A 27,072-nucleotide genomic window follows, 5' to 3' on the forward strand; every position below is an offset into this window, starting at 1 on the left:
TTCACCAGATGTCTACCAGTACCTCCTGACCCTCCGCAACCAGACTCGGAAGTTCCGGGAACTTGCCGAAGCCAACCTTGAAGCCAGTCAGGAGGAGATGAAACGCTGGTATGACCAGAACGCCTCGTCCATCGAATTCGAACCGGGCCAGCAGGTCTGGGTCATGTCCCCGGTTGAACCTTGTGCCCTCCAAGACAAGTGGACGGGGCCCTTCAAAGTGGTGGAGCGCAAGAGCCCCGTCACCTATCTGGTGGACATGGAGTCCCCCAGGAACCCCCTCCGGGTTCTACACGCTAACCGGCTCAAGCCGCACTTTGCCCGCACTGAACTAAGTCTGCTATTAGCGACCGATGACGGAGCTGAAGACGACTCCGAACCGTTGCCAGATCTCATGAGCACCACTGAGAAGGACGGCTCCATCGAAGGGGTCATGCTCTCCTCCACCCTGACCCCGGAGCAGCACCATGACTGCCGGCAGCTGCTGGGGCAGTTTGCAGATCTGTTTTCCCTCACCCCCGGAGTCACCCGGTGGTGTGTCCACGATGTAGACACCGGAGACAGCCCGCCTGTAAGACACCGAGCTTTCCGAGTGCCCGACCGAGTGTGGGCCTGCATCCAGTCCGAGGTGGCCAAGATGCTAGCGCTGGGGGTAGTCGAACACTCCGACAGTCCGTGGGCCAGCCCAGTTGTCCTGGTCCCTAAAGCCGCCGCCCCCGGCACGCCCCCGGAGCTCCAGTTCTGTGTTGACTACCGGGGGCTGAATGCCGTCACCAGGACCGACGCCCATCCCATCCCCTGGGCGGATGAACTGATCGATCGCCTGGGGGCTGCAAAGTATCTCAGCACCTTCGATCTCACGGCCGGGTATTGGCAGATCGGCCTCACCCCTGGAGCGCAAGAGCGATCAGCCTTCTCGACCCCTGATGGCCACTACCATTTCAAGGTGATGCCCTTCGGCATGAAAAACGCCCCGGCCACCTTCCAGAGACTCGTGAATAGAGTGCTGGCCGGGCTAGAAGAGTTCAGCGCCGCCTACCTAGACAACATTGCGGTGTACAGCCTCCACTGGGATGCGCACCTGACCCACCTCCGGGAGGTCCTGTCGGCCCTCCGACGGGCCGGACTAACAATAAAGGCCAGCAAGTGCCAGATCGGCCAAGGGTCCGTGACGTATCTGGGACACCAGGTGGGGAGCGGCCTGGTGGCTCCCCTCCAGCCAAAGATTGACGCCATCCGGGCCTGGGAGCCCCCAATCACCCAAACAGCCGTCCGAGCCTTCCTGGGGCTCACAGGATACTATCGGCGCTTCATCAAAGACTGGAAGCATTGTGGGGCCCCTCACAGAACTGACCTCCAAGAAGCTACCCCAGAAGGTGTGCTGGACCCCAGAGTGCCAAGCAGCCTTCGAGACTCTAAAGACTGCCATGTGCACCGCCCCTGTGCTCCAGGCCCCTGACTACAGCCGAGAGTTTGTGGTCCAAACCGACGCCTCGGAGCACGGCATTGGGGCGGTCCTCTCACAAGTGAACCCTGAGGGAGTCGACCTTCCCGTTGCCTTCATCAGCCGGCGGCTGCTAGCCACAGAACAGCGCTGGAGCACCATCGAGAGGGAAGCCTTCGCCGTCGTGCGGGCCCTAAAGAAGCTCCGGCCCTACCTCTTCGGCACCCACTTCCGGGTCTAGACCGACCACCGGCCCCTGCGGTGGTTGATGCAGATGCGGGGAGAAAACCCGAAACTGTTGCGATGGTCCATCTCCCTGCAAGGGATGGACTTCACTGTGGAGCATCGCCCCGGCAACGACCACGCCAATGCTGACGGCATCTCCAGATTCTTCCGCCTCGGCGAGGAGAATCCCCAAGAAGATGGGTGACTCTCCCCTGCCTTCAGCTGGGGGGGACGCGTGTTGGACCCGGCCTCATGGCGTGGTCCTACCCCTCCTGCATGGCGGGCCCAGGACGACATCGGCCCTCCACCCAGCATCGGGCAGCCCTTTTGCCCGACACTACACGCCCCAACATTGCTGGTACGGTCACCATCCCGGACCCCCCCCTACCGGCCTGGCCCCATCGTGGGCCCCTCACGACCTAAGCACGAGGCCGCGCCCGACTCCATCTTGGGCCCACCACGTCACGACCACGTGGCTCCGGCCCCGGCCCAGGCCCAGCGAAGCCCAGACATCGAGGCGCCAAGATCTACCCAGGTGGTCGAGTGGCCACTCGACAGATCCCGGAGGAGGAGAGTTTCGATGGCCCTCCAACCGTCCCCGGACGCCTGGTATCGATCGCCCCCGGCATCCCTGGGTGCTGACCTCATCCCCCTGCTGGGTGTCTGGACACCATCTTCCCGGCCCCTCTGACCCCCAGGCGCGAGGATCCGGACATCAAAGGACTCCAGTCCTATATCTGGGCCAGCCCCGGAGTAGGACGGCAGTTGTATCCTGGACTGGAAAGCCCTGCTGACGCTGTCACGGCCGACCCCAGAAGAACTCATTTCCTGGAACCTGAAGAGAACCTGAGAGCCTGCTGGCGCTGCCGCGGCCCACCTTTGCCGAACCATCTTGAGAGCCTGCTGGCGCTGCCGCGGCCCACCTTTGCCGAACCATCTTGAGAGCCTGCTGGCGCTGCCGCGGCCCACCTTTGCCGAACCATCTTGAGAGCCTGCTGGCGCTGCCGCGGCTCAACCTCTCAGAACCCCCGGCTCGAGGATTGAGAGCTGTGCGCAGGGTATCCCTTCATACACCCCAACCGAGACTGTCCCGCTTCCCAGACCCCCCTTTTACGAGACTTTACAGACCCCTCGGTCTACTTGTACATATCGCTGGGAACCAGCGGCCTTTATTTCCTGATAAAGCTTACGAACTCGACCTCTGGTGTGGTGTCCATTTGTAGTGTGTGGTTACTCTGCTGTGCGATCCTAGGAGAGGGCCCTCACTCAGGAGGCCTCTCAGTAACGTTCGGCTACTTCTTGACGGAGAGGTGGACCTAGGGGTGGTCAGTCAGATATCTTCTGCCTCCCCCGGGGTCGCCTTTCTAACACGGAACTTACGTTTTCTGTTGACAGAAGGCCTGGTGGTTCTATCTATGGAAAGCTTCCTCCAACTACCCATTGGAGAAAGGTCATTACACCATCTGCCCTATTTAGGGAGGACTGTGTAATGCCTTTTTTTCCTATTCCTCACCGCCAGGAAGAACCTAGCAATGAGGGACAGTAAAAAAAAACTCAGTAATTAGCCCCAGACCCTGGGTGAAAACACACAGGATGTAGGGTTCATTCTTTTTTATTTGTTTTTCAGAACAAAGTTTAAGAGTTTGTTTTTGAAATTCAAAAACACTTCCAAAGCTATCGGATTTGACAACCCTCAACCAAAGTTTTAGTGCACTGAAAACAACACAGTCACTGCACACTGAATGTATAGAGATGTGCACAGGGGCAGTGGTCATCTCTAATTTGGCATGCAGAGTATCCTCGGGATGGCAGAGGGAATGTACTCCATCATCCTGATGGACACTAATCCGTCCACCAAAACCTAGGTCAGGCCAATGGTTTAAAAAAATCCCACTCAGTGTAGGTACTCCAGAGGGAGGGAAAATGACATTGGTATTTAACACGTTAGGCATGCCTCAACCTCAAATGTCATTCCCTCGGCAGAGAGGTTAAAATCATGGATATATGAACCTAGTGTCTGCCTAACAGATATGCATCCATCCATATAAAGTTACTACTTTATCGCACTCAACATCACCATGTTCATGAACGTGCTTGGATGTATTTTCTCTGTGACCCCAGGTCACTCCCCACACCGCTCGACCCCTCTGGGACCTGAGGGCTGACGAAGGCTCGCCGCTGGTGTGCCCCGGGTTGCATTCCTTTTGTAATCTGTGGTCGCTCTTGTTTTCTCTACCCACTGCGTATTTCTTTGGCCTCTTAGCACTCCCTGTGCGCCCCTGCCCCTCTGTGCCCCCGCCGCTGCTCCCCCGTGGCCCCGCCCCCTTTCTCCTTCTGCCTGCCCATTGGCCGCCCCGCTCCCACCTCCCAGCTGCCCCTCCCTCCCACTTGGCCTCTTATGGAGGTCGCGCGGCGGAGGTGAGCGTGACCTGACCCCAGGTCACTCCCCATGCCGCTCGACACCTCTGGGACCTGAGGGCTGACTAAGGCTCGCCGCTGATGGGCCCCGGGTTGCATTCCTTTTGTTATCTGTGGTCGCTCTTGTTTTCTCTACCCACTACTTATTTCTTTGGCCTCTTAGCCGCTCCCTGTGCGCCCCTGCCCCTCTGTGCCCCCCCCCGCTTCCCGCCGCTGCTCCATGCGCGGCCCGCCCACTTTCTCCTTCTGCCCGCCCATTTGCTGCCCCGCTCCCGCCTCCTAGCTGCCCCTCCCTCCCACTTAGCCTCTTATGGAGGTCGCGCCGCGTGCCAAAGTCAAGCCCGTCTGCGCCCGTCCGCGCCTGGACCACGCCCAGTGCCAGAACCCCTGGCCCCAGCCGAAGCCAGGGCACCCGACTGAGATACAACACCGCCACCCTCATCGCACTCAACACCGGATGACTTGCCGCCTGCCACCAAGCCACCCCGAGGCGCACCCACAGACCCTTCACCTGCCAAGCCTGCAGATTCACCTGCCTCCGAACCGGCACCCCACCCACCGAACACAGCAACGACAACAACAACCACCTCAAGTGCATCCTCCTCAACACCCGCTCAGTCCACAAACACGCCGTCGAACTCTGGGAACTCCTTGATACAACAGCACCAGATGCCGCCTTCCTCACGGAAACCTGGATGAACGCCTCCTCGGCCCCCCGACATCGCCATAGCCATCCCGGACGGCTACAAAATCACCTGGAAGGACCGCGTCAACAAAACTGGAGGAGGAATCGCCATCATCTACAGGAACACCATTAGCGTCACGACCAACGCCGAAGACACACTCACCGCCGCTGAACACCTACACTTCCAGATCCACACAGACTCCCAGACCACCCTCAGAGGAACACTCATCTACAGACACCCGGGCCCATGAACACAATTCAGCGAAACCATCGCCGACTTCATCAGCCCGCACGCCCTAGCCTCACCAGAGTACATCCTCCTAGGGGACCTGAACTTGCACCTGGAGAAAAACAGCGACAACAACACCATCACCCTGCTCGACAACCTGGCCAACCTCGGACTCAAGCAACTGGTGGACACGCCCACCCACCTCGCTGGCCACACGCTCGACCCCATCTTCTCCGCCAGCAACCACATCTCCTTCAGCCACTCTACCGGACTACACTGGACCGACCACAGCTGCATCCACTTCACCTTCAAGAAGACCACATTCCACCACCACACGCTACAGATCCCCCGTAGATGCTGGAGCAAAGTCACCACAGACCAGCTGACCACATTGCTAAGCCAGAACCCACCTGGCGACACCCCTGACCCCAATGACGCAGCACACAATCTCGCACAGAAGATCACCAACTGCGCCGACGACTTCGCTCCACTGAAGAAACCCCCAGGCAAAACAAGCAACAGAAAAACCTCATGGTTCACAGACGCCCTCAAAATCGCAAAGAAATCATGCCGAACCCTCGAAAAAGCTTGGCGCCACGAACGGACATCAGAAAACATGACAACCCTCAAGGACGCCACCCGCGAAAACCACCAGATGATCCGCACCACCAAAAGGACATCGTTCAAAGAGCGGCTGGGACGCTTATCTTTTTACACACCTATTCAAAATAATCCCTCCCTACCAGAAATATTTAAAGATACCTGCATCAATAGGTGGAATACAGCCGGAATCACTCAAATAGGATGTTTTTTTTCCTCAGAGGGGCTATATTCTTTTGAAGCCTTGAAAGATAAGTATCATTTGGAATGGAGAGACTTCTTCAAGTATCTCCAAATTAGAGATTTTCTATCACGACGTACAAGGGGAGAGGGCACCTTGAGTAAAAATGCCATAGCCGACATTCTAAGTCACTCTCAGAAAAAATTCAGGATTGGGGGGGTATCCTCTATTATTGATGTATTTTACGGACGATATACAGAAACTCACTCAGAAATGGCAAAGTAAAATCACTATTTCCACAGAAGAATTTAAACACGCATATGGGCTATCTCAAACGGTCCTTATGTCAACCAGACTCCAAACCCAATTTTATAAAATATGCTTCTTTATGTATTACACTCCGGACAGAATCTCCAAATGGGGTAGTGGGAGAGGTACATGCTGCTTCCGATGTAATTTACAAAATGCGGACTGTGTACACATTTTTTCTTCCTGTCCCTGTTTAACTCCTCTTAAGTCAAGAATTGAACGCTTTCTCTCACTGATTCTCAAAATAGTAATTACTTTACATGACAAAACAGTTGTCTTGGGTGTAACAAATCTTACCTACCCGAATATCGGTCATGAATTGATTTTTATTTCGATAGCCGTATTAAGAATTTGTATAGCTTCAGCCTGGCTAGATCCCATGGCCCCATCATATCAACAGTGGTTTTCAAGACTGTTAGCAATTTTTAACTTGAAATGGCGATATATAAAACTAAAGGCAGGAAGCGTCGGATAAAAGGACTAAAAATCTGGTCACCCTTAATAGAATGGTCTCAATCTCAGTGACATATGCAGTAGTAATTTAGTTGTAATGTTTTAACTACCACCTGTATCTCTGTAATCTTATGCTCATCTGTCTTTGAATGATTCTCTGCTAATTCATTAGTTTACTTTTGATATTTTTCTTTTCCTTATTACTTTCCCTGTTTCTAATCTCTTTTTTTATGCTTTTTGCTTACTTTTCCTTTTCTGACTTGCTCGACCGGGGGGGGGGGGGGGGGGAGGGGATGGGGTTTATATTATCTGTTGTATTGTCTTTTTGTTGTAAAATCAAATAAAGATATAAAAAAAAAAAAAACAAAGAGCGGCTGGACAACAACACCCACAACAGCAAGGAACTCTTCAGCATCGTCAAAGAGCTCTCCAACCCCAGCGCCAGGAACAACGACGTCACACCATCGCAAGAGCTCTGCAACTCCCTCGCCACGTTCTTCCACCGCAAAATCGCAGATATACACCTCAGCTTTGGACCCCCAGACTCCGCCCCCAGACACCAAACCATCGAACGCCACCACCAACCTCAGCGCATGGACCCCCATCAGCACTGAAGACACCACCCACGTCATCAACACCATCCACTCTGGCTCCCCCTCCGACCCATGCCCTCATCATATCTTCAACAAAGCCGACACTATCATCGCACCCCACCTCCGGAACATCATCAACAGCTCCTTCACCTCAGTCACCTTCCCTGAAAGCTGGAAACACACAGAAATCAACGCCCTTCTGAAGAAACCAACAGCGGACCCTAAAAAGCTCAAGAACTTCCGCCCCATCTCTCTTCTCCCCTTCCCCCCTTCTCCCCTTGCCGGCAAAAGTCATCGAGAAGACCGTCAATAAACAACTGACTGCATTCCTCGAAGCAAACAACTCGCTCAACCCATCCCAGTCCGGATTTCAAGCCAACCACAGCACCGAGACCGCTCTCATCGCAGCAACCGATGACATCAGGACTCTGATGGACAACGGAGAGACAGACGCTCTCATCCTCCTGGACGTTTTGGCAGCCTTTGACACCGTCTGCCACCACACCCTAATAACCCGCCTCTACAACACTGAGATCCAAGGAAAGGCCCTGGACTGGACTCCTCAGCATCGTCAAAGAGCTCTCCAACCCCAGCGCCAGCAACAACGACCTCACACCATCGCAAGAGCTCTGCAACTCCCTCGCCACGTTCTTCCACCGAATAAATCGCAGATATACACCTCAGCTTTGGACCCCAGACTCCGCCCCCAGACACCAAACCATCAAACGCCACCACCAACCTCAGCGCATGGACCCCCATCAACACTGAAGGCACCACCCACGTCATAAACACCATCCACTCTGGCTCCCCCTCCGACCCATGCCCTCATCATATCTTCAACAAAGCCGTCACTATCATCGCACCCCACCCCCGGAACATCATCAACAGCTCCTTTACCTCAGTCACCTTCCCTGAAAGCTGGAAACACACAGAAATCAACGCCCTTCTGAAGAAACCAACAGCGGACCCTAAAAAGCTCAAGAACTTCCGCCCCATCTCTCTTCTTCCCTTCCCCCCTTCTCCCCTTCCCGGCAAAAGTCATCGAGAAGACCGTCAATAAACAACTGACTGCATTCCTCGAAGCAAACAACTCGCTCGACCCATCCCAGTCCGGATTTTGAGCCAACCACAGCACCGAGAACGCCCTCATCGCAGCCACCGATGACATCAGGACTCTGATGGACAACGGAGAGACAGACGCTCTCATCCTCCTGGACCTCTCGGCAGCCTTTGACACCGTCTGCCACGGCACCCTAATAACCCGCCTCTACAACACTGAGATCCAAGGAAAGGCCCTGGACTGGATCACATCGTTCCTCTCCAACAGAACCCAGAGAGTCCGCCTCCCTCCCTTCCGCTCCGGGGCCACCAAGATCATCTACGGTGTACCCCAAGGCTCCTCACTCAGCCCAACCCTCTTCAATATCTACATGAGCCCCCTCGCCACTGTCGCACGCAAACACAACATCAACATCATCTCCTACGCTGACGACACCCAACTGGTACTCTCCTTCACCAAAGACCCACTCACCACCAAAACCAAATTCCAGGACGGAATGAAGGATGTTGCAGAATGGATGAAGCACAGCCGTCTGAAGCTCAACTCGGACAAGACGGAGGTCCTCATTCACGGGCAATCCCCATCCACCTGGGACGACTCCTGGTGGCCCACGACGCTGGGCACTGCACTGACACCCACGGACCACGCATGCAACCTGGGATTCATCCTGGACTCCTCCCTCACGATGACCAAGCAAGTCAACACAGTCTCGTCTTCATGCTTCAACACCAAGATCTTCCGATGGATCCCCACCAAAACCAGAAAGACGGTCAACCCGGGCCCTCGTCACCAGCCGACTGGACTACGGGAACGCCCTATACGCAGGAACCACAGCCAAACTTTAGAAACGCCTTCAGCACATACAGAACACCTCCACATGACTCATCCTCAACATCCCTCGCCACAGCCACATATCCGTCCGCCTGAGAGACCTGCACTGGCTCCCCATCAGCGAGAGGATCACGTTCAGGCTGCTCACCCACGCACACAAAGCGCTCCAGAACATGGGCCCCCAATACCTCAACAACCGCCTCTCATTCTACACCCCCACCTGCCAGCTCTGCTCCACCAGCCTCGCCCTCGCCACCGTCCCACGGATTCGCAGAACCACCACCGGAGGAAGATTGTTCTCCTACTTGGCAGCCAAGACCTGGAACTCCCTCCCCGCACACCTACGACTGACCCAGGACCATCTCACCTTCAGGAAACACCTCAAGACCTGGTTATTCGAGCAATAGAGTCACCCTCACCCCCCCTCAGCGCCTTGAGACCCCCACGGGTGAGTAGCACGCTCTACAAATGTATTGATTGATTGATTGATTGACTGTATAAAGATGTGATTGTGTCAATGTGCATCTGCATCATCTCTCTGCACATATGTGCCTGTTTCTCATGTTGCCTTTGTGTGCATAAGTGTACGAGTCTGTATGCATAACTGTTTGTCTATTCAACTGTGCAGCTGCCTGCATGTTTGTTGCTCTACATGCATGTGGGCCTTAATAACTAGGCACAGTGGTGCTATTGTATATTATGATGGGAGTTCATGTAGGCCGTTTAGTATGTGTGCATGAGTGGTGGCATGTCTGGTGCACTGGATTTAGCCGTGCTGCTCTATCTGTGGCTTGATACTGTGTTTCTTTATGTGTGCACTGTGCAAATTACACATAAACTGGTTTTGGTAGCTAAGGCAACATCTTATATTTGAGTAAACACCAATGGTTCCCTACATTGACTTCTCCCACAAAGTTGCGTCACCCTCCCTCCAATTTCCACTGACATACATTAAATGAGACTCCTGCATCACCCTCCCAACAACAGCTTGTCCCCATTTACTTCAGTCGCCAACACCGTTCACATACCAGCATCTTCCTCCAGTCATGATTTACCCTCTCTTTGCTATACTTTTAAGCTTCCACATCATTCACCCAACAATGGTTCACCCTCACTGACTTTTAGCATCGTATTGCAATGTCACTCTTCTAACAATCCTTTACCGCTACTGACTTCAAAAATACTTTTAAAAAAGTTTGACACCAAAAGTATTGGTTTACTTCTTTTGAAGTCTATAGCATCACTTTGTCACAAACCTTCATTATCCTTTCAACTATGGTTTATCTCTGCAGTGTTAGGGAGTAGGCCCCGAGCACGTAGGGAAACACCACATCGACACAGCTGTTTGATTAGTGGTCTCAAAATTAAAGCCACGCCCGGGCCCCCGGGGCTTTTTATTCCATGCGTCTGGCCATACGCCAGATGCTCTAATTACTCCCACACACAAGTCCGCCCCCCTGGGCGTGACATACACTGCGGGGTCGCCCAATTCTTTACGACACTACATTCCTCTTATACAACAGGAAACAAAACATCAACCATTAAAACATTAAAGGAACACTTTACTCTAGTCCATCAATATTATGAACATTATGCCAGTTCTCTTCAGGCTTGCGCACGACCACAGCAAAACCTTCTGTGTCTGGTCCTTATACTTCTGGGATGGATCGGGGTGTATTCGCAACCGGGACTGTCCTCGACCACCTCTTATAGTGCGATCTGGTGAGGACCCCAGCTGGTCATTGGCTTCTGCTGATTGCTGCTGGGGGCATGTCCAGTGCATGTGATGGAAGGACAAGTGAGAGTGCTGGGAACAAAGATTCTGAATCTGGGTCTCATTCCTGGCTACTGTCTTACTCTCATGGGTCAATGGATTCGGGTTCTGGTGTGGATCTCGGCGGAAACATCTTGAATTGGGACACACCCCATGTGACACACTCTGTGCCTTTCTGAGGTGTTACTTTGGTGCTATTGACTTTGGTGACGATCCATGGGTTGAGTTCAAATGGCAGGCTTAACTTTCTTCCGGAGTGGTGATGTTTCACCAACAAGTGGTCACCCACTTGGAGGGGCTCTCTTCCGCACGCCACTTCTGGGAAGCATACTCATTGTTATGGAGTCTCTAAGAGTCAGATCGGTTTGGATGATTAGGTACACTCTCCCATGTGGAGTTGTGGGGAATGGTGTCCACCATGGACCTTCGGAAACACAGCTTGCTGGGGGAAACGCCTGTTGTGAAATGGGGGTGAGTCTGTACTCTCGCAAGAACCGATACAGGGCATATGCAACACTGGTGCCCCCTGCTACCATAATCTGAATCACCTTGGTGAGAGTTCTCATCAGGCGTTCCACCTCCACATTGACTTGAGACCACCGGGGTGTTATACAGCAGTGTTTGATGCTTCAAGATCTCAGGTAGTCAGCCAGTTCGGAACCATTGAAGGGGGACCCATTGTTGGTGCAGATTTTTGCAAACAGGCCATGTGTGGCCATGAGTTTCTCGAGCTTCAGGACACCTCAGAAGCCCATGTTGTTGCTACAATTTCAATCTTGTGATAGCATGAATAGACTTGTATCACAATTACTGTGTGTGCTCCATTTGGGAGGCTGCCAAAATCCGCAGTAACTCTCTACCATGGGGCACTATGATCTGCCTCTGTGATGATGGGTGCAGGCGTGTTGGGATGACTCATTGCAGGGCAGACTGGGCATTCTTGTACTACCGCTTCCACTTTCTGGTCCAGCCCGAGAAACCATACCTTGCTCCCAAGTCTGCTCTTGGACTTCACTATACCTTGATGCACTCCATGTGGAAGGGGGGCTACCTGCTCTGTCTAGCTTTCTGGTAGCACAAGCAATGGGCCTCATAGCAGACATCCATCGCCGGTAACGGAATGTTCCTGGCGGACGCTGGTCAAAGCTTGGAAGATGGACTGAATTGCATTTGTGCAGAAAAGTGTTGGGTTCTAGAGCGTCCGCCAGTCACTGATGATGGCTGCCTCTATGGCTATTTGCGGACAGTCATCACGCCATGTGGCCTCCACTTCTTATGTCAAAGACTTTGGGAGTGGCCTGAAATGATCCACAATCAGCTGGACGTATTCTTCTGTTTTCCAGGCTTTGGCTGTGTCAGGAGGGGTGGCAGGTCGAACATGCCAGGATGAAAAATCTGCTGGGTTCTGAGTGTCAGGTTGGTAGTACACTGTGAACTGGCACTCCTGCAGTTGTAGGATCTATTTTTTTATCCTAGGAGGAGGCCTTGACGAAGACCCTTGGAACAGCTGGATCAGCGGTTTGTGGGCCATGATCAGGGGGAAAAGGGATGTCCATTCAGGTTGATGTAAAAATGCAGGCAATTACACAAGATGGCAATCGCTTCATGCTCTATTTGGGAATAACGCTGTTCCATGGGGGTAAGTGTGTGGCTGACATACACCACTGGGACTCTCTCTGCACTCCTGCCATTGAGATAGCATAGCCCTCAGACCTGTGTGGCTGGAATCGACTACAATAAGCAACTCTCTCTGCTGGTTGAAATACACTGTATTGGTAGAGGCTGATAGGGCTGCCTTCGTCTGCCGAAATGCTTCCCTTTTTTCTGGCCCCCACACCCAAGGACTGGACGATTCGGTGAGCTCCCTGAGAGGGCCAGTGATGTCTGATAGCTTTTTCATGAAGCACTCACAATATGTCACCATCGCCAGGAAGCTGCAGGGTCCTGATACTGAGGAGGGGGGCGAAAGCATCCTGTATGCCATTTACTTTCTCGGGATTAGGACCGATGCCTTTGTCTGAAAACCAGTACCCATAAAAGTGGATGTGCTTTCGCAAATAGTTGTGTTTCTCTCAGTGTAGTGTTAGCCCTCGTTCTGTTAGCCGTGTGAAAACCGTGGAGGCGGGTTCCCACAGTGTAGCTGAGTAAACAAGGATGTCATCGCTCACATTCAGCGCACCAGACAGGCCATGCAGTACATTCTTTAAGAAGTTCTGGAAAACTTTGGCCGCGCTGGAGATGCCAAAGTTTAGTCTGCTGTATCTCCACAGGCCAGCATATGTCGAGAAGATAGTAAGTCGCTGAGAGTCAGGGTGTAGCAGGATTTGGTGGGAGCCCGATCCCAGGTCCATTTTGAAAAAGCATTTGAAGCCTGACAACTCCCCAATGATCTCGTCTATGGTCGACGTGAGATGTCATTCACGATTGATCGCTAGGTTCAGGGTCTTCATATCCACACAAATGCTGACCGTGTCTGGCTGTTTGGACTTTTTCGCCACCACAATCAGGGACACCCACGGAGTGGGGCCCCTCACCTGTTCAATGATTCTTGCCTTGTTCAAGAGCTTCAGTTTGGCCTCTACCTTGGGCTGAAGGTAAAAGGCTATCCTGTGATGTCTGAGGGCAACTGGAGCTAAAGACTCGTCAATGTGGAGTTGCTTGGCCGGTCCCGCCAGGCAGCCAATTTCTTCTAACAAGGGTACGTAGTCGTGAAGTAGGCGGCCCAGATCCTGATCATGCCAGCTGAAGGAAACCTGTATGAGATTGAGATATTGGGCAGTGCGGCGGCAGAGGAGGAACCCTGACCCTGCATGTGATACGTACACTTTCGCCCTTCATCAGGTGGACTCATGCGACAGGTCCACGTGAAACACACTACAAAGCCATAGTGGAAAGTGATTGCCGAAGGCATATGCTTGCACACTGGTATAACAGAGTGTCGATGGGTCCGAAAAGCTGGAGTAGACGTCTTCGCCCATGATATTGATTGTTGCCTCTGTGTCTATGAGGGCTAAGATGCCGTGGTCCTGTATTTAGACTAGGCACATGGGGGCTGTCTGAGGATTAGATTTGAGGGTATCCAGTGTTCAAACTACATGAACAACAGCCGCATCGTGCTCATCCATGTCATCATCGCCCAGGTTGTCTGGGTGAGGCTCCACTGCGTGAACTGCTTTCTGTGAAGGTGTGGGTCATCGTCCTTCCAAGGAGTGACAGATCTTGGCAAAGAGGTTAGGTTTGCCAAATGTGCTGCAGGTTTTGCCGCTCACAGGGCAGGTTCCGATGTGAGGGAAAGGGCCACCACACCACCCAAATTCGCAGGTATGCTATCCTCGTTTAATGTGGCCTGATGAGCCCTTGGCGGGTTCTTCTTTATCTACTCGCACCTCCTTCTGAATGGCAATGATGTGCTCCTCCTTGACGGGTACGGGTGAGTTAGGGTCCAGTTTGGGTTTTGAAAGTTCCTTGCAGTGACCCAACGTCAATATGTCTCTCATGGACATGTTGGGCTCATGGAGGATCCTTTCCCTAAGCTTGAAGGATGTGCACCCCTGGATGAACTGGGCGCTGACTTCATCATCTTTGTCTGGGAAAGTGCAGGTGCTGGTAAGTACTGTCAGCTGACTGTGAAAGACATCCACAGATTCCTCCGGGTGTTGCAGAGCCTGATGCAGGAGGAACCACTCGTAGTCAGGATTAACGTAAGTGTGCTGTGATAACATCTCTTAGGGTTGCGTAATTACGCGTGGGCCTGCCGCCACGATTGTCTTCTATATTTTATGGATGTCGGCCACACCTAGATGCAGGAGCATGGAACGCCTACGGTCTGAAGGCACCTCAACAGCCTCAAAATACTTTTCCAAATGCTCTGCCGATGCTTTCCAGCAGGAGGTCTGAGATGGTGGAAGTCCTGTGATGGTGAAGGGTTTTACTGCAGGAGTGGAAGCCATGAGGATACATGGTTGACCACAGTTGGGGTGTTTGGAGGCTAGATAAGCTCCATGTCAGAGGTTTGAGGTGTGGCAGGGTCCATAGCAGAAGAGAGCATCCACATGGTGGGACAGGTGGGAGGAACTACTATGTAGGAAGCAGGTTGGGCGTCAGGTGTTGCTACACAGAGTCCATGTATAAGCCACTACAAGGGTGTCAGAGATGCAGGATATTTGCACTGGCTCATTCACTTCTGAGGGAATGAGAGGGATGGGTCACTGACCTCTGGAGGCCCTTCTTTGGGCTGTGTGTATCACTGGTGGGCCCTGTAGGGCAGTCCCAGGCTGCTGTGCAGGTGCAGCATGCATTTAGGGTGAGGCAGGGCCCTCACATTCGATGGCAGGACAGAAGGAGGGAGCTCCTGCCCTCAGGCACACCTAGGGATAGCCACTGGTAGAGGACGAAAACAGGACGCTGCAAGTGGTCAAAGGCAGCGCCGGCAGGAAAGATCCTGGTGGTCGATGATGGTAACACCGGTTGCTGTGCAAGGTGCAGGCACCCCCAACCGGCCCCAGGGAGGTGAGGAGCCTCAGTCATGGTGCAAGGAATGGCACATGTCGATAATTCAGGCCCCCTCTTTGCCAGTGTAGTGTTGGGGAATAGCCTCCAGGTGCACAGGGAAAGACCACATGGACACAACCGTTTGATTAGCTGTCCAAATTAAATTAAAGCCATGCCCGGCTCCCCCGGGCTTTTTATTCTATGCATCTGGCCGTATATCAGACGCTCTCATAAACCCACACACACGGAGATTCACAAGTCTACCATCTGTGCATAACATACACTGTGGTGTCGACCAGGTCTTTATGACACAAAAATCTCCTTTGACTTTAATCGTGCAGCATGAAACTAGCAGCTATCATTGGGCATTCATCGCTCACAGAAACCTTGATCACCTACTCGAAATGATTCACCTGCAATGGGTTGAAACCTCTGCAACATCTTTTTAATAATGGTTCAGTAACATGTTAGTATACCTTAAATGATAACATTTATTTTTGGTTTGACTTTAATAGCTCTGACCATCATTTTAGGTTTTATCATTTTGGAGCACAGTGCCACTAATTGCAAAATAATGTAGAAAAGAACGGCAAAGTGAACTGCTGATGGAGGCAATTGCGAGGGAAAATGCATTCTGCTGTCTTGCATGGCCAAAAGCAAATCTGTTCACACGCATACCATGTAAAAAGAAAGCACTTGTACTCCCTACTGGTGAAGCGTAGAAATCCCTTGACTGTCATTTGCACTCTCAGGCTCCGGCCGCATGTGGCAGTTGGAATATCAGAGGATCAGTGGCTTAGATTTCACCACACTGCCACAAACTGGAAGAGCTAACCCATGAATTGAGGCAATTAATTCAGATACTTTGTGAGGCTGTTAGTGCTCAATAATATGTGGAGCCATTAATTGGAGGGCTTTGATATGCATTACTGAGTGGGGCCATTAATGTTAGCTACTAGTTTGCTATAGAGGGCCATTAAAACTGGTCGCTATGTGGAGCCATTAATGTTGGTTACTGAGTTTGGAAATAAAAGCTTGTAATTTAGTGGAGTAATGAATGCTAATTACTGTCTGGGGCTATTCATGCATATTTACTAAGGGCGGGCTGAGACCTCCGCTCCGCCAGCGGATTGTGCAGAGATTTGCCCACTCCGCGCACTGCTGAAAATGCGGCGTATAAGGCAAAACTCCAACTCCGCAGAGGAACAGAGTTAGCCAGCCCCCCCTGCTAAATAGGATCCCTGCCTCCATCCCCCAGATATAAAATATTTAACTATTAATTTAAAAAGAAATAAACACATTTAACTGTACTGCGGCATCCTCAAGCTGCCCCCCTCCTCTTCGCCGTCTCTTTCCTGCATCTTGCGAGAACTGCGCATGTGTGCACTCACGCGCATGCGCATTTCTAAGATGAAATGCGTATGCGTGCACTCGCAAGATGCAGGGGAGAGAAGGCAAGGAGGAAGAGGGCAACCCGGGGACTCCGCAATAAAGGTAAGTGCATTTATTTCTTTTTAAAACAATCGTTAAATATTTTTTATTAAGGGGTTGTGGAGGTGGGTGGTGGAGTGGAGTTCCATGGAGTTTTTTCCCAAAGCCGTGGACCTCCGCATATTGGCACTACGCCAGATCCGCCCCGGGTTAGTATTTACTGCGTGAGATCATTTATTCCTATATTGCTTGGAGACACAGACATATAAAGCTCTAAGTAATTGATACATACGCTGCTTAGGGAAGAGGGTTTCCCACATAGGTTAAGTATGGTGGGATCCATGCTTGGTTTCTGGGATAGCCACAAAAAACAGACGTCATGTAAAGACATTCTGTTTAACTAATTTACCTAGTGAGAGGCTATCATATTAATACTAATATTACTAATAATATTAACACTACTTTTACTTCTAAGAATATTAACTATATGTTGGTTTTATATGGCATTTCATTCCACACCTTGACTGTTCTAAGCATGGTTCACCTTTGCCCAATTTAATGACACTCCAAACACAATTAAAAAGGGAACCAGAAAAGTGAGACAAGATACTTGAACCTAAAAGCGTCTTCAGGAGTAAAGAAAGAAGTTAAATGCCTGGATTCCTCACACAAAACTATTTGATGATACACGTCCAACGTGGTGAACATAGATTCCCCCTCCAAGGTACTTAGCATCTCACCAATGTTAGGCAGGGGTTCCCTATCCACCCAAATGCTGCGATTAAGGTCACACAGATCTACACACAAACGAATAGAATTGTCCCCTTTACGTGCTAAAACCACGAGAGCAAGCCATTCAGAGCTTTCAATGTGCTCAATCATGTTGAGATTACACAATTTATCAAGTTCCACATGCAAGTCATCCTTTAACGATAAAGGCACCTTGCGTACTTTGTGTTCGACAGGAATTGATCCCGATTTTAAATTTATTTTATGCTTGAACCTTGACAATTTCCCAAGTTCCTTAGTGAAAACTTTGGGAAATTTAGCAGTCCAATCACAAGAAACAGACACATTCAAACACATCAAAGTCAAATTAGACCTACACCTCACAAAATTGGGTGATTAGGATCTAAAATTATATCCAATTCACCTCGGTCATGCCATCCCAGTAGATTTGAACCCTCCTTGGCCACAAAAATTATCCCTTGAGCAGTCTTAACCTCAAACTCAAGAAGACCATCAAATTGACCTTCCACCTCAATCTCCTTACCACCATAGGCACACATTTTCACTTTGAATGGTTGAAGCTCTTGAGGTTTGAACATCACAAAAACTTCAGGACCGATAAATGTGAAAGGTGACCCAGAATCAGCCATGAGATACACATTGACTCCATTAACCCAAACATTACAAAAAGGGGGATTCTTGCGAACAAGATTTAACTCACCAACCATCAAATCATCCTCGTCCTCAAACGCTCACCCGAAACACATGAACTACTATCATCGTACATTATAGTTAGAATCTCATCATCATCGCTTTCGACAGCTGATTCATCAATCTGAGCTATCACAGTTTTGCAAGTGTTTCTACACATTCTTGCAACATGCCCTCTACAATTTCATTAGAAACGTGTAACAGATAAACCAGGACAATTCTTGGCAGAAGCCACATGACTGTGACTCTCACACCTGAAACAAACAAAAGTGTCACTCCTAAACTTCTTGTCTTCCAACTTCTTTCCTTCTTTCTCTCCACGAATGTACTTTTTCTCATTCTTTAGTTCTTTTCTTGATGCCGCATTAACACCTTTGGCCAAAACAGAATCCCCTTGATCTGCTAATTCTTTGAAATACACATCTGAATTTTCTACAGCCATGGCAATGGAGACAGCAGTATCTAAACATGGGTCATCTGTGGACAACAATCTTTCTTGGATCCTTTTGTAATGTGTTTTCTCAATCTACTGGTCACAAATTATCTCATCCTTGAAATCTCTGTAATTGCAGGTAATGGCCAGCTTACACAAAGCGGACACAAAGTTATGAATCGACTCCCCTTGGCATTGCGCTCTTTGTAAAAATGTATGTTGTTCTAACACCATGTTTCTAGATGGGGCAAATCTTTTGTCCAGAGTTTTTATAACTGAGGCATAATCATCCATAACATCAACAGCAGTAAGCTCCCCTGAAGCTGCATCTTGCAGTATTTGTACTTTAACTTCAAGCAGGGGTAGAGTCTTTAAGTTGGACCTGCCTTCCGGACCTAAATTAAGTATCAATAAAGCTTTCCTCTTCTTGTTGGTAAATGTGTCACCATTAATAGCATCAAGATATGCCTCAAATGCTTCCTTCCACTGTGTCCAACACAAAGAAGGAGTGCCAAGTGTGGACAAAATTGTTTGAGGTACACTCACCTTTTCCATTTTTTTAAAAACAAGTAGTTCATAGTAAGACTAAGGAAATAATCACAGAGCAACCATGGAAAGTAAAGGAAAACGTACAAGTAAAGCTACAATGTATACATTTCCAGAAGCAAACATTCAAATATGGCCGCTACGTAGACATTTCCACTAGAATGAGTGCCTATTGCATTTCTAGGTAATAGCCAAATTTTAAGATGGCCGCCGTGTAATCCAGTGAAAGACAGCAAATCAGCTGATGGCGGACGCGCTGACGTCACTGGGATATTGAAAGGCAAAACACAGTGAACTCGGTCTGCCGGCAACACAATCTTGGGCATTCACAGTTTCAAAGGCAGTGCTAAAAAGGGCGCCCAGAGCCTTCAGCGCGCTGACCGGAGGGTCCTCAGTTGCGTGTGGATAAATTCAAAAGCCCTCCCATGGCAGTTCGTGCCAGCATGCCAAGAGATACGTCAAGGAATGACGCTGCACCATGATGACACTGAGGATGTGGTAATCTGGTGAGGAGAAAGGTTCCTGCTCGTCGTCACTGAAATGTAGTAGACTTTACCGATGTTCAGTGAGTATGTTTATTTAGCAACAGGTTCAGGATACCATCACCAGTACATTGCACCCACAGTACCTCAGTTCCAGCAACCGCGAGTACTCCAACCCCCATGCCCAAAGCATTCCACCCACCCACGACAACATTCCATACCCCATCCCAACAAACATGTCTCAACTTTAGGTACAATTTAATATTTTGTTTCTTATCACTATGTAATTTCCTTAATAAAGCATTTTAAGTAAAAAAAAAAACAATGTGGATTAAGATCGGATGGAGAGAAACAGAATAAAAAGAGGTTAAACTGCAATGTGAGATGGGGCTAGGAAAGTGGTCCAGTAGTAGACTAAGAGAATATTGTTTTCATCAGATGCAGACACTGTGGGACTGGCTCTTTTCAAGAAATGGTGGACTCCAATCGGAGATGGAATGAGAATAGAAATACAGATGTAATCCATTAATTACCATGGTATAATTTGATTTACGATTTAGGTGTTTACTAGGGTAAACAATGTGAATTCTACTTACTGTCATAATACCATCCCAGAGAACAGGTAATAATTTCACATAAGCCATATGCAGGTTGTCCTCCACCTGGGCACAAATCACACTCATGGGACGATGGGCCATGGCAAGCTTGACAAGAGGAATGGCAAGCTTCGCAGCGTCCGCTGTTCACATCTTGAAAGGTGCCAGTTGGACATATCTGCACACACTCTGTATCTGCAGTCGAGAAATATATGAACCAGAAAAATCTCACACAGTGTTATTGTTAAGGTTTAGTTTACATAGGGTTCAATACTCAAGTACATCAATTATTCTGATAGCATAAATAACCAATATGCACTTTATTAAGACAGGAGGGAATGCATTTGACTTTCATCTATGTATCAAACTGTACTACTCCAATAACAGACACAGATTAGAACATAGTTCACTAAAGCGGACTTCAAAACAATATTATTGAGAACAAAACTGCCTATACTGTCCCGCTGCATGTTACTGAGATCCTTGTCATCTAAAAAACAAAAATCACTTAAGTCTGTCCCTGACACCTTTGAGATTGTTTATCCAGCACCCTCTCAAAATATGAACCAAAAAACTCCAAACTGAAGCTCATGAGAGAGTTCTATGAAACACTCACAGCTGAACAACATCACTGCATGAATGGTATACTTACCTGACCCAGGAACGTTATCCATATCAGGGGGTCCTTGTTATTTTTCATATACTTAAAAACAATGACATTCTTGTGAAACCCTACCCCACCTCTGGTCAGATTTGCTTCTGAAACCGCTAAATATTACTGGCCATTCAAAAATCTCTGATGGTTATAAACTTTCTCTCTCTCTCTCTGAGCTCTTGGATACCAATCTTTTTATTTTCATCATCAGAGATTTGTAGACAATGATTTAAGCCTTCCATGAAAACCTGGACCTCTTTGGCAAGGCCTCTTTCCAGACTCAAACCAAATCTCCTAAAAGAACTCTCTCATCACCTCGTCCCACTCCCTTATTCCCCTCCCCTAATAGCCACCCTCACACTTCAATCCAATTCCCTCAACTGCCAGTACCTAACTCAAAAATAGACCTTACCAATTGACCAGAAGATGGAACTGTGAGACATCATAACCCGTAAAAGGGACCATAACTCTTTTCCTCTATAAACCTATCTACAATAATGCCTGAAATTGCAACAATAGGGCAAACCAAACCATTTCCATTCTTTCTCAAACACTACTGCACATCAACAACATTGAGACCGCTATAGATACCTATCAAATGAACCCTCTTCCTATTGTTAAATTGTCAAGAATGCTGTGACCCAATTTGTGAATACTAAGGTATCCTCACGACTATATATTGCTGGGACAATTCCGAAAAATAGGACACTCATTTAGAGTGTTGACAATATGGACAATTTATGTCCAAATTCATATGGTTTGATTGTTACTATACCTTGATGACCAGAGACAAAATGTGGAAAATGTGCTGGTCCTATATATCACAGGTTATCACACAATGGCATACACCAGTTGAAACAATCAATGTAATGTATCCTCACTCAGGGGCATTTTATTTTTATTTTTTAAAAACCTGGTGGGAACTAACCTTAGTACCACATCAATAGGTGCTCAAGTGCCCATGTTGCTCCAGATGTCAACTGCAACTATGCAGAGTGCATGAGTTTTAATACAGATATAATTATATCCATGATCAGTTGATAGCACATTTTTTTATTTTCGGATAACACTAGATTTAAAACATATTTTGTCACCGCTCTAATGCAAGGGATTTCCCCACTCTTACATCATGCATTAAAAACTGAGTTCTATGGGCGAGCTCTGGTGAGTGCTGGATTGCTGCCACCTTCAGGTTTTCAGGGACCCAAAGGAAGCAGTGGAATGGCAAATACCTGTTGGCATCATCCAAGTCTTCTCCTGCACTTGGATCTCCGCAGACTGGATTGAGACAGGCAAAGTTGGTGGAACTTGAACCCGAACAGCCTTGGCCTCCATTGCATGCACTAGGTACACACCTGTCCTGAGATGGGATTCCTCTCTGTACTGCCAGAGGTTCTGACAGAGTGATATTCAGAACAGTGCCTGCTCTCCTCCCAACCAATGAAATAGGTCATTTGTTGAAATCTTGGTACGCTCAACTTAGCCCTCCAACCTTCTCAGAAACTGTAGCATCATTTCATTGGACAATAGTAACCTTAGTCATCACAACTGTGGAACATGACTTCACCCTCTCTGCGCAGCTGAGAGTGTCTCTCAGGTTGCATACACAACATAAAACAATAGACAGGGTGGCAATAAATAAAGGTGAATAATCAAGTAAATGATAGCTATCCAGCAGCAGTTCAAAACTGTTGCAATCTTATTTTTGGGAAAGCCCCAAATTTTGGGAAAGTCCCAAATGTTTGCTTCAGTGAACTCCACAATCATTTAAGTCTACCAAAGGTGAATTATCCTTTTGCTTTTACGTTCAGCAGCAGAACTGGACTCCGATGACGGGGAAACATATATAATTAATAGTACCGCCATAATGAGTGAGTGTGGTTGCTGCCCTCTCAGCCCTGGCGATGAATGCATCCGTGGCATTTATAGCAATGTGAAGTGGCATTTTACATGTTCATCTATGGGAGGAGGGTTCTATAAGTGCTCTTAGTTAGGTATAGGTCTGTCTTTTCAACATCGCCGGGTTCCCTTCGCATGTCAGTCATGAACCCCTGAAAAGTGGGCATTCAAGGGAGAGTCAGGGATGTCATCATGGAATGTTGATCTGTTATGATGGAAAGCAGTGTGTGAATAAGTTGATAAGATGGTAGTGAAAAGCAAGGAGTGGTTCCATCAGCTCTCCCGAAGAGCCTTCTTTCATGAAGTGGCTGGTAGTTTTTGATTTGAAAATCTATCTGGTTCCATCTCAAGTTAGCTGGGCAATGGGACGCACTGACCTGATATAGTATAGACAATCCTTATGTTAATGGGGCACTGTGAGATGGAGATGGATTTACAACCATATTACAAGTGAGCCATAAGGATCCTGATTTAAGTAGCATTCAGAGAACTTTGAACCCTGCTGCTGAGAGAATAGGTAATGGGTAAGACAGTATAAATGTTAGTGACAATGTTGGTGATGGCTTGCTATTCAGAGAGCCAAAGCCACTGATCACCAAGGTATTGGTAGAGTCCTATTTAGTCTTACTCAGTCCTGCACAATAGAAAGAATATGCTTCAGAAAGGTTTGCATTCATTAAACATATTGTCATTTGTCCCCAGATATACTCGACAAAAGAGAATCATGTTTTCATAGTAAATGGTGGAGCTTTCAGAAGGACCTTAGTCCTGTAGATTTGTACAGATAGTCTTGATAGGGCACGCATTTCACTGTACTCATTTTAGGAATGTACTCAAATCCGGACGGCATTAAAGAATAGTTCTATGCTTCTTTGGAATGTACTTAACCCTTTACTGGATTAAATATTGTGCTCTTAAATTGACTTCATGAAGTAAATAAAACAAATATCTTAAGCTAAAAATATTTCTAATGGTTTGTTTAATAATTTCAGTCCTGTGCTCTAATGTTTGTGGACTAGCATCCATTGCACAGGAGCCATAAAAGATCAAAGGAATTGTGTTAAAGAGGTACAACTTTAGCAGGGAAGATGAAATGGCTTACCTTTAGTTAACTGGATAAGAAACGTGTTCCTTCACATGAAAAGGACACCAGATAATGTCCTCAGGGTTGAACAGAACATCAGCCGTCAGTAACATTTTAGATGTTGCATGGTGATGTCTGTTCCAGCAAGCGTTTACTGGTTAACCACTTTTCTCTGTCTGCTTGTTTTTACCACTGTTGCTCCCAGCGCCAATAAACTGTTTAGTATATGAGCGCTTTACAAATGCTTTTAAATTCAAATTCAAAAAAATGTCAGAAGGACAGTCAAGCAAACCATAAACTGGTTATTCAAGAGGGATACAATGACGTAATTGACGGGATAAAAGAGGGATAAAATGATCAAATTTATGGAACAAGAGGCTTCACAAGATGGTTGTTCTCCTTTGGGAAGATGACTTTGTCAAAGAAGATCTTCCAAAACTACTCCTTCTTGTGACCCACCTCCCCCTCTGACGCCAGTTGTACCTTGTGATCCGAGGAGGACACCAGATCAATTCCTTTGTTACAGTAGGGTTCTATCTGCTCAAGTGAAACCCTCCCAGATTCAGTGATGATGCATCAATGTATTAATGCTATACCAAGGCACTGGGAACAGATGTTGAGCACTGTGAGATCTTGAATTCACAGAAACCAGGAAGATCTGGATAATGACAGGAAGACACACTTCTCTCTTATTGGCGGAATGATAGAATCTTTGCAAAAAGGCAGATATCTTGTTCTATCTAGCTTCTCAAAGAAACTCACTGTGAAAACAAAGCCTCAACATGAAAAAACCAATAACTGTGTTAGCTACAGGTGGAGACCCAAGTATGCACGCAAGTGTGACAAAAATATATATGTGAGCTAAGGCTCGAGGGCATGGGTAAATTTTCCCATCAATAGCCACTCTGTACCGCCCTTGTTGACATCATTTGGGTTCTCCTTGCCCAGGAGACAAAGAAAAACAGCCTATTGTTGTTATTAAGGCTGCTCCAAAACCTATGATATGATGTAATGTCAGTACTAGGTCTTATAGATGATGTTTTAAGTATAAGTGGCGACTGAAAAAACCAGTGCAAAAATAAAAAGTGTAAGTGAAAAATCAATTAAAATTGGATAATACTGAGTAGATGTGAGACTTTAATTTTTCTTCTCAGTTTTCCAAATCTAAAAGGTAAAGTGCAAAAACAGATTTAACATAATATCTGTGAGCAATGATGGTCGACATGTTTCAGCATTATGGTGGTATAGTACCAATGCTTTCTTCAGGACCCGATGTTAGCTACTGCTAGTATAAAGTGAAGTTAAAAATGTCACCAGCAAAATCCAGGTCAAATAGATCCACCACAGACTTTTGTCACATCATGTTGAAGAGACGAACACACAGGAGGAAACATAAAAAAAATACATATTAGCATATACAGTACCATGATGTTATCAAAGCGTAAAACACATGTGCCGGTATGTCTTTAATACCACTAAGTCACCACAGTTGTACTACTGCATGATATCATGGCCACTCATCCATTAGTTGTGGTGATGGCGCTTCACCCCACCTGGCTGCAGCTCAGGTATAGAGGAGCACCGCTCTGCAAAAGAATAAGGAGACATTCGAAAAACAAGAATAGGTTGAGCTATAATTAAACATTGTATTTTCTTATTGAAAGAATGTTCTCGAATTGTAGACTACAGCTCAATTCGTCTAGTCAAATTGTGGGTCAATAAACTTTTTGAGAATAGGGTATAAAAGCCCCACTGGCTGATACATATTATGTGCCTGAAAATTGCTGTTAAGCATGTACAACCTTTCACTAATAGACTCAGATTATGTTTGTCCATTAGCGCGGACAATAAAGTTTACACCATCACTCTATCCTGACTTATTATGGCTTAAGAGAAATTAAAAATTAAAATGATCAGGCAGATTGTGTTTCAATTAAAGCAGTTTGTAGCAACCACAATGGATATTTATCAGTATACAGCAATTTTAGTAGTGAACAGCGTTTCCTCGTGTAACCATGAGCAGCAAGCCGTTCTGAACGTGTAAGTAGCGATAATAAATACACATGGTTATGCTGTTATAAGCCGTCCCAATATTTGGTCACCAAAGCAAAAGTGTAGCCTATAAGTGAGTGTGAGGAAAACACTCAGACACTAGCAATATTACTATCACGCCATTTGTTTTATAAGCGCGTGTGAAACACAGACACTCACAAGTTTAGCGATATTACTCTGACACCACCTGATAAACAAATGGTGTCCATTCCGGCTTACCTGCCCGTCGGTGTCTCCGGACCGGCTTCTGTGCAGTCTGGGGAGGCACCGAACGGACGAAATGCCGCCATTTTCTATCCCAATGTGTCCGTGCACGTGACCGCGCTCATGTGACACCGGGCATTCTGGGTAATGTAGTTCTTTGAAATCGAAAATCTCGCAGATAAAGCTATTTCTGCCGGTTTAATGCCATAAATTCATATTTAGAGCCTCATTTCAATTTCTACGTAATCAGAAAGGGTCTACATTTATTATCACACCACTTTCGGAAGAAGTTTTTTTAAAACGCATTCGGCGGAAAAATCAGGTTGAAGGTGTAGAATGCCTCTAGGTTGATCTTATGAACCATACACCACGCTCGACATAAGACTCATATATCAATTACTGGACTCTAGTAAAAGTCAGGCAGTATAGTGCACGAACCTTCTTGCACAGTCTATAATGGCAACATATCAGATTCAAAAGCCATATATCCAGATGAAGAACAAGAGCAAGACATTGAAAAGGGTAGCGGGATCTTAAATTCTCATACAAAATCGGTATATATGCTCGCGGGTAGGTTGCTAGAGTCACGTGTTTTTGTAATCTACATAATACAGTATACAGGTGCCTGTACTAGCAAGTCTGTTGTTATTGCACCACAGAGTAAGAACCCTCTCTGGACCCAACTTTAGACTAAGAAATGAGCATCTCAACTGATTCAAGTTTAAAGCGACATCCAGGGTATAGGTTAATTTAATCTCTCCTTGTCGCTATTTAACTTGTATACCCACCTCTGTTCTTTCTTAAACAGAAATCTACTGACATCAGGGCAATGTTAAGGTAACAGAGGCTGTTCTAATACAGTCCAAACAAAATCATTGAGACTATGGCCAACTTCAAGGAAATGAGATGTCAAACAAGTCGCTTGCTTGCGGCATCGCACAGGGCTCTTGTGCTCCAAGA

General features: G+C 47.8%; 1 protein-coding gene across 1 annotated transcript in view; it reads right to left on the reverse strand.

Moving 5' to 3' along the window:
• Nucleotides 1-27,072, reverse strand: part of LOC144826284 (proprotein convertase subtilisin/kexin type 5-like) — a 567,967-nt gene that overhangs the window by 440,391 nt on the left and 100,504 nt on the right. The window contains exon 5 of the mRNA XM_078684635.1: nucleotides 20,219-20,413. Coding sequence (XP_078540761.1) covers nucleotides 20,219-20,413 — 195 coding nt within the window. The remainder of the gene's footprint in view (nucleotides 1-20,218; nucleotides 20,414-27,072) is intronic.

This window comes from Lissotriton helveticus, chromosome 3_2 (assembly GCF_964261635.1).
Source record: "Lissotriton helveticus chromosome 3_2, aLisHel1.1, whole genome shotgun sequence".
Taxonomy (NCBI): Eukaryota; Metazoa; Chordata; class Amphibia; order Caudata; family Salamandridae; genus Lissotriton; species Lissotriton helveticus.